The 10724-nt window shown below is 39.8% G+C and overlaps 1 protein-coding gene and 1 pseudogene across 2 annotated transcripts; both read left to right on the top strand.

Moving 5' to 3' along the window:
- Positions 1–3907: 3907 nt before the first annotated feature.
- LOC143589405 (pentatricopeptide repeat-containing protein At1g10910, chloroplastic-like) lies at positions 3908–7280 on the top strand. 2 transcript variants are annotated; one of them, XM_077070171.1, is made up of 10 exons: positions 3908–4053; positions 4162–4246; positions 4400–4663; positions 5158–5460; positions 5536–5640; positions 5720–5819; positions 5915–6234; positions 6319–6495; positions 6584–6712; positions 6799–7280. In XM_077070171.1, the coding sequence occupies exons 2-10, from the start codon at positions 4202–4204 to the stop codon at positions 7024–7026; spliced, it is 1671 nt and encodes a 556-aa protein (XP_076926286.1). In that variant the 5' UTR covers positions 3908–4053; positions 4162–4201; the 3' UTR covers positions 7027–7280. The 2 variants fall into 2 exon arrangements, with proteins under 2 accessions (XP_076926286.1, XP_076926285.1); XM_077070170.1 differs by having other exon boundaries at positions 5158–5640.
- Positions 7281–9136: 1856 nt separating this feature from the next.
- Positions 9137–10131, top strand: LOC143589404 (putative 3-hydroxyisobutyrate dehydrogenase-like 2, mitochondrial pseudogene; annotated as a pseudogene).
- Positions 10132–10724: the final 593 nt, after the last annotated feature.

The raw sequence follows: 10724 nt of genomic DNA, 5'->3' as shown, positions 1-10724 counted from the left end.
ACTCTAAAACGTCAGGGCCTTAGCCCAAAAATATGAGCTTTAGCTCAAACTTAAAGGTTGGGAATCCTCATAATATCCCGTATGGCTACGCGCCAAACTTAAGGGTTGGGGACCCTCATAATATCCCATACGGCTCCGCGCCATAGGCTGGGAATCCTCACAATTTCCCATACGACTCCGCGCCATACTTAAAGGTTGGGAATCCTCAATTTCCCATACGGCTCCCCGCCATACTTGAAGGTTGGGAATCCTCATAAACCCGTCGGCCACGCGCCAGCTTTTATTATCATTACTTCCATTGCCCGTAAGACGCCCCGCGCGCAGGTTTACATTATTATTACAGCCCATAAGACGCTTCGCGCGCAGGCTACTATTATTATTAACAGCCCGTAAGACGCCCCGCGCGCAGGTTTCCATTATTATTACAGCCCGTAAGACGCTTCGCGCGCAGGCTACTATTATTATTAACAGCCCGTAAGACGCCCCGCGCGCAGGTTTCCATTATTATTACAGCCCGTAAGACGCCCCGCGCGCAGGTTTACATTATTATTACAGCCGTAAGACGCTTCGCGCGCAGGCTACTGTTATTATTACAGCTTGTAAGTCGCCTCACGCGCCAGCTCAGTTATTATTACAGCTCGTAAGTCGCCTCACGCGCCAGCTCAGTTATTACTCTTAGCTCGTAAGACGCCTCTCGCGTGCAGGCTTTATTATTTTCAGCTCGTAAGACGCCTCTCGCGCGCAGGCTTTATTATTTTCAGCTCGTAAGACGCCTCTCGCGCGCAGGCTTTATTATTTTCAGCTCGTAAGACGCCTCTCGCGCGCAGGCTTTATTATTTTCAGCTCGTAAGACGCCTCTCGCGCGCAGGCTTTATTATTTTTAGCTCGTAAGACGCCTCTCGCGCGCAGGCTTTATTATTCTCATCTCGTAAGACGCCACTCGCGCGCAGGCTTCATTGCTCAGCTTGTAAGACGCCTCTCGCGCGCATGCTTTATTACCCAGCTTGTAAGACGCCTCTCGCGCGCAGGCTTTATTTCTCAGCTCGTAAGACGCCTCTCGCGCGCAAGCTTTATTATCCTTATAACTCGACACTACCATTATCTTAAGGATCACAACGCGTCACCATCATGGAGAAAATCTCCCAGACTCAAGACAATAAAGATAAGGCCGAATAAAAGGGAAAAAACCGCCCTAACACCTTATAAAGTCCAACGCTCCACCTAAGCGCTTGCGCGCCCAGGAGCAACGCTGGACTTGGGGGGGCTTGTAGGGGTATGGTATTAAACCCGGTTTACAATCCTAAATTTATTATATTTGGTTTTGTTTTATTATATGGGCTAATACATTTGTTATTGGGCTGAGGAGGTTTGTGGAGGTAGCCCTAATTGGGCTAGGCCCATTAGGGTATCATGATGGTGGCCATGAGACTCTATATAAGGAGGTCTTCACCTCCTTATCATGGGGTCATGCTCAGTAGGTGCCACCACCAGTTTTTGTGTCTGTGAACAAGAGATCTTCAAGATCATCTTAGCGGTCATCTCCACACCCCCAAAACGCCACTGCAGATCGCGAGCAGCCGGAGGAGAGGATCAGCAGACCAGGATGCGGTTCATTCATCTCGAAATCCGTGGAAGCTCTGTCAGCAGACCAGGATGCGGTTCATTCATCTCGAAATCCGTGGAAGCTCCGTCATGGGTCAGGTCAGATTCCATTTCGTGCTTCGACAGTATCAGGATGGGTAACCTTCTGGGAAGTCTTCATATGTACAACCAAAAGCAAATCCGTGAGGCGATGGTGGTACGTCCCGGCCAAAGCGGACAATATTATGGTGCGGCGGTAGCTGGGCTATTACAGATGGTATCAGAGCCAGGGCCAGACCGGTGGTGCCAGGTCCCGCGTGGACGCTGGACCCCTAAGGGGGGGGGTGGATTGTGACATCCTACATCGGTTGGGGAGGAGAATGAAGCCTTCTTTGTAATGAGGTGGATATCTTCCCCATTATAATACGTTTTGGGCGCTTAATGGTAGTGGATGAGAGGATAACTTCACAGTTAAGTGTGCTCAGGTGGGAGTAGTATCCTGGGAAGTCTTCATCTGGGCAACCAAAAGCAAATCCGTGAGGCGATGGTGATACGTCCCGGCCAAAGCGGACAATATTATGGTGCGGCGGTAGCTGGGCTGTTACAAGAGATAATTGATATTCATCTCACCAGCTCAATTTCAAATATATCTCATGTCCACAAATTGTTATAGTTTTTAATCTTCATTACTAACTATTTTAATATATTTTTTATACGATATCAGGGCGCTAACGGTGTTAATTTGCTCGTGTGAGCCAATATGTCATGGTCATAGCGCATGCTAAAGTAACACGAGCATTTCAAACAACTTATATTTATATTTTTGATTTCAAGGTTTCGAGTAACCTTGTGTTGGTTTTACATTTTAAGTTATGCTTACTTTAACCTATGTTTTTACCATCCCTAGATATAGATTTTTTTTTGTGTATTATTATTTCAGATTTTCATGTAATCTCATATGTTTAACATTTTAATCACAGTTTGGTAAGAACAAAAATTTTATTAAAACTAAGGGCTTTTAATCGAAGAATTTGTAAGGGAATACCTAAGATATATTTCACAATGTCGTCAGGGAGCAAAGGGCTAAGTCTATAAGTTGTGATGCGACCTGACTTGTAACATAAGGTTGCATTATGCCATTAAAATGTTGGGTGTGTACAAATAATTAAGTGGTGAAAATTACGCGCAACACACACATATATTACGCACCTTAACCATATAAAAAATGACTTCCACGTGTTGCTGATGCTGAAGGGCTAGATGCTATATGCATACAAGTTAATACGCAAGTGGGTTAGTGATCACCATATGAAATTTGATTTGAAATGCATTTTTATGAAATATATGATACACTGAGACTCCTACAAATGTTTTGATTAGTCAGCCTATCATTAACTTACTGGCTTTTATGTTGGTGGAAGTGTTTCAGCATGTATTTTTCAAAAATGATAGGTGATGATTATAAGGATCCCTTGATGATGGTTGGAGGCTTTACTTTTGAAAGTGTTGTATGGATGCCAGCCACGAATCCTCTTTTTGCTAAGAAACTTGGAACCCATTTAGCATGTTGACAAATCTTAACATTAAGACCATATTTTGATGATTGATAAATGACGTACTACACCAAGTCTTGTTGCTGCCTTATTATTAAGACCATTGTTGTTAATAAATGACTTTTAAATTCCGCCATACAAGATACTAGGGATGAGCAAATTCGGTACCGGTATCGGTACTGATTTGGTACCGTCGGTCCCAAAATTTTGAATTTCAGTATCAGGACCCGTATCGGTACCGGTATTTCCCGACTTTTTTACCTTTGGTACCGGTACCGTCCCAATGATACCGGTACCGGTACAAAAAATTTACGATTTTTGAGACCGGGACCGGTCGGTATTGGTACGGTACCGATCTCATCCCTACAAGATACCACATCAATCGGTCACATATAGCCCGTGCGCAATGTAGAATGTGACATAACAAAAGATCAAAACCTATGGTTGATAACAATTATCTAAGGACAAGTTTATGCACAAACATTTTACCTACAAATCAAAGTTGTTAAATTAAATCATTCTTTGTAACAAAAAAAAAAGAGTTTTTTGAACCTGAGGACTCAACCTAGTATAAATGCACACTTGAGGGGCCATTTCTTCATCTCTTCGGGTTAAACTTAAACCCATCCAAAATCTTGAACCCCTATTATTCCAGTATTCCTTCCTGCAATCAATTAGCTTTCAACCCACAAATCAGCCCATTAATGGAGATTTCATCTGTTCTCAGTCACCGGCTTCATTCAATGTCCTTTTCAACCAGACCCATTACTAATTCTGCCACCAACAACACTAGAACACTTCGAACCCAATCTCAACATCCACCAAATTCCAAACAATACGTCTCAGTTTCCCACCAAGCCAGACAATCAGCCATTCTTGATATTCAACAATCCGCTGATTTACAGTAGGCTCTTTCAAGGTAATATGCAAAATTAACATGGGTTTGGCTGCAAATGTAATACCCATGTTTTAATTGTTGTTAATTTCAGTCTTGAGTTAAAAAGTTTTGATTTTTATTTGATTACAGGTCAGGAGATGTGCTGCAAGTGCAGGATTTTAATGTCGTTATGCGCCAATTCGGCAAGCAAAATAGATTGAAGGAGCTTTCTCAGGTTTGCTTTTAGTTTGATGCATAACATACTTATTTCAATTTCAAAGTTAATGGTTTGTGTTAGGTTTGACAATATGTAGGTTGACTCCAAAAGTCAAAGGGCGTGTTCTTTATGCTTTACATAAACTAAAGATTTGTTTTGGGAAAAGTGCAGGTTTTTGAGTGGATGCAGCAATACGGGAAGCTAAACTTTGCGTCTTATAGTAGTTACATAAAGCTCATGGGGAAAAGTCTCCATCCTAATAAGGCATTGGAGATATACAATGGCATTGAAGATAGGTTGATAAGGGTTAATCCGTCTGTTTGTAATTCGGTTCTTGGTTGTTTAATCAAGAATGGCAAACTCGAGAAAAGCTTTGAACTTTTTCGTAAGATGATACACGACGGTTTAGTGCCAGATGTCGTTACTTATAGTACGGTAAGCCTGAAATGTATAATCCCACATAGACCTTAGAAAATGTTGTATAAGTTTTAGAGGTGGCAAGTTCAACATGCTCGCCTAGTAATGGTTGATTTGGTTTTGTTTTATCTCTAGCTAGAAAGGGAACATGTGAAATGGAGTAAAGCCGCCCAAAGTGTATTTAGGGGACGAATAAACAAACACCACTGACATGTTATCTAGACACCACTAACGTGTCAAAGCCATGTGGCTCATGAACTTTTTTCGCCTATGATATGGTGACAGCTGGGCTGGTGTACACTTCCAGGGCTGGTGAATCTTTAACATCACTCTGTATTTGTAAAGCACACACCATCTTAAACTATTTACAATTATGCCATCCCAATCCGACATGACCCATTTTGGCTTGTATTTAAAAAGCCCCATTTCACCTCTAGTGAATTCGCGCTAGTTTTAACTTTTGCTTTAAAAACCGATGTTAATTATCTTCATTTTTATATAATTTTTTTTAGCTACTTTCGGGTTGTGCAAAACTCCAAGACGGTTACACAAAAGCAACAGAGCTAGTTCAAGAGCTCAAGGACAACGGATTGCAAATGGATAGTGTTATTTATGGGACACTAATATCCGTTTGCGCTTCGTGTAACCAATGCAAAGAAGCCGAGAGATATTTTAACCAAATGAAGATTGAAGGCCACACTCCTAATGTCTTTCATTACAGTTCTTTGCTTAATGCATATTCGGTGGATGGTAATTATGTGAAAGCCGAGGAGATATTTAGCGAGATGAAATCGTCGGGGTTAGTTCCCAACAAGGTACGCTTTTTATGCTTCACACAATATAATTATCAAACTTTGTTTGGATATTTTTCTCATAACTTAATGTTGCAGGTTGTTTTGACAACGATGTTGAAAGTGTATGTCAGAGGAGGCTTGTTTGACAAGGCGCATGTGTTATTAAATGAACTAGAAGCCCTCGGCTATGCTGAAGAAGAGGTAACACGGAACCCATATACACTCTTTTATTCATTTTTTTCTATAAATATGTAATTATTAAGTGGTTAATTATAAGTAGATGCCATATTGTTTGCTAATGGATGCTCTATCAAAAGCTGGACAAATAGATGAAGCTAAGTTGGTGTTTACTGAAATGAAGAGACGAAATGTGAGAACAGGTGCGAAACGGATTTTCTTGAATATGTATTTTGATATTTTACATAATAAATTTTGCAAGTTGAAACTAATTTTTTTGCTATGTAATTACATCCAGATGGGTATTCGTACAGCATCATGATTTCAGCCTTGTGTAAACACGGACTCCTTGATGATGCAAAACAATTAGCATCCGAATTCGAAGCAAAATATGATAAATACGATGTTGTTATATCGAACACGATGCTGTGTGCGTATTGCAGAACGGGAGAAATGGAGAATGTAATGAATTTGATGAAGAAAATGGATGAATTAGCAATTAATCCCGATAGAAATACTTTTCATATATTGATTAAGTATTTTGTCAAGGAGAAGTTATATATGCTTGCTTTTAAAACTTTGCAAGATATGCACAACAGAGGCCAACGACCAGATGAAGTAATTTTGTTTTTCTCTGTATTTATAGCCAACATTGTCTTCTAAGTTAATTTTATTTTATCGTGGCTTTTCGTTTTTTTGCAGGAAATTTGTTCTAATTTAATGTTTCATCTTGGTAAAACGGGTGCCCAACAAGAAGCGTATACAGTATATAATATGCTGAGATATAGCAAAAAGCCAATGTGCAAGGATCTTCACGAGAAGATTCTTTATATTCTCATAGGTGGTCGCCTCTATAAAGAAGCATATGTCGTATTTAAGGTAACATTACCGTTTTTTTTGGTAGAACTTGTATCATTTGAAGTTCAAAGAGATTTTATTGTGATAGTTTGTATGATATAATGTTTAGGATAATGCAAGGTTGATCTCTCGTCCTGCTATGAAGAGGTTTTCTAGTTCATTTATGAGATTCGGTAATATTAATTTGATAAATGATGTCATGAAGGCTATTCACAACTCTGGATACAAGATTGGTCAGGTAACCAGATTCACTAGTTATTTGTTTATTACGAGATGAAATTGCAGTAAGGTTATGTCTTTTCATATTTTTTATTTTAATCTCAGGGTTTATTTTCCATGGCAATAACTCGTTACATAGCTCAACCAGAAAAGAAGGATCTGTTACTTCAGTTGCTGGAATGGATGTCTGGTCAAGGCTATGTTGTTGACCCGTCCACAAGGAATTTGATACTAAAGAACGTAGACATGTTTGGACGCCAACAAACAGCTGAGATTTTGTCTAAACAACACGCGATGTCAAGAACATTGAAAGCGAAAGAGACAAGTAATTGATGAAGAAACTTGGTAACTCTTTTTCCCATCATTTCCATGTTCGGGTCGGAATGATAGGTCAGAATGGATTCATCATCCAAAAGCATGTAAGCGAGCCGAGCCCGACTAAGCTGTAGCATGGGCCGTTTAACTTAAGAGAGTTGGGTTAGATTTACTATCGGCTGGATATAGGAAGAAACATATTTGTAACCAAAATATGTAAATTTGTGATGCTTCCATTGTGCAATGTAAAAGTTTCAACCTCAAGGGATGTTACATGTGTTATTGTATATACAAAAATCCAAAGTGTATGCTATGCAATTTGTAATTGAAATGTTCAAGTGATATGCAGTTTTTTACTGCTTTTTAAAGTCAGGTTCTTTTGTTTATAAAAAAAAATATGACATAAACTTATAAACAGATTAGGTGGCATTGACCTGCTTTGAAAATTGTTTATGCGGTGTTAATAAATTCTGATTATTTGAAAGAATAGTTGCAAAAATAACCATTGCTTACACCATGCTCTCTATTTAATATCAAACTGTAAAATAACCTGAATTCAGTTATAGAAATTACACCTTTTTATGAAGTTGTAAAAGATGTACGCAGGCAGCTTGACTTGATATTTCCAACCAAACCAAAAACTGAATTCGTATCCAACGTCTCTTTAACCCAATGTTTTCATAACCGGATCGGATAGCGAACCGGATGGATAACCGGTTCAACCAGTCAAACCGGTCCGAGCGGCCAAACAACTTTTGTCTAAAAATGACGGTTAGGGCTGAAAATAAAATTTTTCAAAAAAAAATATTTTATATAGTAAAACCGGTTTAACCGGTCCAGTTTTCTGATCGAACCCTCTAGGAACCGATCAAACTACATAGAACGGGACCGGTCAGTGGACTGAATCCCGGTTCGACCGACCGGTCCGTCCTAGTCTCAACAACATTGCTTTAACCTCAAACCAGTATTTCATGTTTTTCTTATCAAAGCCTTGGAAGGTGTTAACAAAATAAAATAATACAAGTCATGAAAATAATCAATGTTTGCGTTGTTAATACAACCAGTTTAGTAAACGTCTCAAGCTCAGGTCAACCTGTTTAATTAAAGATTTCATATTCAGTTTGACAAGTCAATCCGACAATCTGCTTAATTAAACAAACCGACCAATTAACCATTTATTACAATCCACTAACCGATTAACTAGGGCTGTCAATTCCTGACACGACCCGAAACCCGACACGAAAAAATATAGGTTTTGGGTCGGCTGACACGACCCGTTTTCTTAAATGGGTCAACCCGAACCCGACCCATCTAAAAAATGGGTCAACCCGAACCCGACCCGTCAAAAAATGGGTTGACCTGTTAACCCGTTTAAAAATTTTATAGAAGTTAATATTTTGATTTTAGAGATAATAAGTGTTAAATTTTAAAGTTTTAAATACTTTAATTTATAAATTTTCATATATCTATTAATTTTTATAAATTAAATTAATTACTTTTTAAATATTTTTGTCCACTCTTCACTTCCATTATTTATATTTTATTAGTCTTAATCATCTATTCTCTTATTATCTCCACTCATTTATTTTTATCTTAAGCAAAATACGTGAACATAAGTTTGTTAATTGGAAATGAGAGATAAATTGACAAAAACAATTAGATATATCACAAAATTGTTAAAATGCTTTATATGGATAAGAGTAATTGATTGTCTAGGTTAATATTAAGCCACTAGATATTAATCATATTCGTAAATGAACGTAAAATGGGTTGACCCGAAACACAACCTGAACACGACACGAATTTAAATGGGTCGACACGACCCGACACGAATAAATATATGGGTTGGGTTAGGGTTGAAGAATCTCGACACGCCAACCTGCCAACCCGAAACCTATTAACCCGATAACCTGCCAACCCGACACGATTGACACCCTTACGATTAACACATTTAAACATGATTATTACCTGCAGTCCGTTAACCCATTTAACACGTTTAGAAATTAAGATGAAAATGCTAAACAAGTTGTGTTCTGGTTACTGAGTTTAGCTGAAAGCTGGTTTTTCATAAATCATTTACAATTTTTAAATATGGAATCAGTTTAATCCAAGGCTTTGAGCCACCAAACCAATCAAATTCTTCTTCTTCTTCTTCTTCTTCTTCTTCTTCTTCTCCATGATGAACACTCCGTACCCAACACCCATAACCCCAACCCAAACCCGAATCGGATGGATCGGCACCGGCGTAATGGGCGCTGCAATGGCCTCCCATCTCCTATCCGACGGCTACACCGTCACCATCTACGCTCGAACCCCTTCCAAAACCCTCTCACTCCAATCCCAAGGCGCCCATCTCGTCAACTCCCCAGCAGAAGTCGCCAAAGCAAGCGACGTCATATTCACAATGCTGGGACACCCACCAGATGTTCGACAAATTGTCTTAGACAACCCGGACTCAATTTTATCCTCCGTAACCCCCGGAAGCGTCATAATTGATCACACCAGCAGCCACCCAGCTCTTGCCAAACAGATATTCGACGCTGCCCGTGAGAAGAATTGCTGGTCGGTTGATGCTCCGGTTTCCGGTGGCGATATCGGTGCGAAAGAAGGGCGATTGGCGATACTTGCTGGTGGGGACGAAGGGGTGGTTAAGTGGTTAACCCCTTTGTTTGAATTAATGGGGAGACCGAATTATGTAGGTGGTCCTGGGTACGGGCAAAGTTGTAAGATTGCTAATCAGATCACAGTGGGTGGGAGTTTGTTGGGGTTAACTGAAGGGTTGGTGTTCGCTGAGGCGGCGGGGCTGGATAAGTTGCATTGGCTGCAGGCGGTTAAGGGTGGGGCTGCGGGGTCGACGGTGATGGATTTGTTTGGGGAGAGGATAATAGGGAGGGATTTTAGGCCGGGTGGGTTTGCTGAGTATATGGTGAAGGATTTGGGGATGGGTTTGGATGTAGCCGAGGAGGACGGTGGTGAGGTGGCGGTGTTGCCCGGGGCGAGTTTATGTAAGCAGCTGTTTTCGGGAATGGTGGCTAATGGAGATGGTAAGCTTGGGGGTCAGGGGCTTATTACTGTTATTGAAAGGATCAATGCCAAAAGATGAAAGTGTATGAACCTTTTCCCATGTCATGGTAATGTTTAAGGTTCTTATGTTTTATGTGTTGTATGATATGTGGATGTTTTGCATTATATGCATATTTAGATGTGTTATTATTTAAGGTTTTTGTAAATTCAAAACATGCATGATTGAACTAGGAGCATTTCCCCTATAAACATACAAATGGGTCGATTGGGGTTATGTTTTATCTTTCGGTGGGTTGACTGAAAATTAAAAACATTAATTATTATGAAACTAAAAACAGATTAAAAGATTTTAGCGGGTGGTCGGACCTACCGAATTTAAGTTTTTGACATGAACTAGAAGCTACCCATTTAACCTTATACACAACCTGTCTCCTTGTCCTTTATTTTAAAAGGCATGAGGCTCTTAAGGTCTTTGAAGACGAGGTGTGAGGGTCGAAAGGGCTAGTCTCACACATGAAGGAGCTCAATCTTCATGGACCATGGTTAATAAAAAGGAGTTCAGAGTTCATAAACATCACGCTTATATTTGACAAGAAATTACGCAACACAAGCTTATCACAGAAAACCACTATTAAAGATCAGAAAAAAAAATATTGTGGTCAATAGCAAGAATTATCAGAGAAACCTTGGTT

This window comes from Bidens hawaiensis, unplaced genomic scaffold, assembly GCF_021521415.1.
Source record: "Bidens hawaiensis isolate Kalapana, Puna unplaced genomic scaffold, B.hawaiensis_p1.1 tig00037557_1, whole genome shotgun sequence".
Classification (NCBI taxonomy): Eukaryota; Viridiplantae; Streptophyta; class Magnoliopsida; order Asterales; family Asteraceae; genus Bidens; species Bidens hawaiensis.
Note: the sequence above shows the minus strand (reverse complement) of the source record. Positions and strands in the feature narration are given on the sequence as shown.

What these genes read in the sequence shown, in the direction of transcription:
- LOC143589405 (XM_077070170.1), top strand. Translation starts at nt 4,202, where the DNA reads ATGCGCCAATTCGGCAAGCAAAATAGATTGAAGGAGCTTTCTCAG. An exon ending in GATTGAAGGAGCTTTCTCAG is followed by an intron (nt 4,247 to 4,399) that starts GTTTGCTTTTAG and finishes GGAAAAGTGCAG; the next exon opens with GTTTTTGAGTGGATGCAGCA. An exon ending in GAGACGAAATGTGAGAACAG is followed by an intron (nt 5,820 to 5,914) that starts GTGCGAAACGGA and finishes AATTACATCCAG; the next exon opens with ATGGGTATTCGTACAGCATC.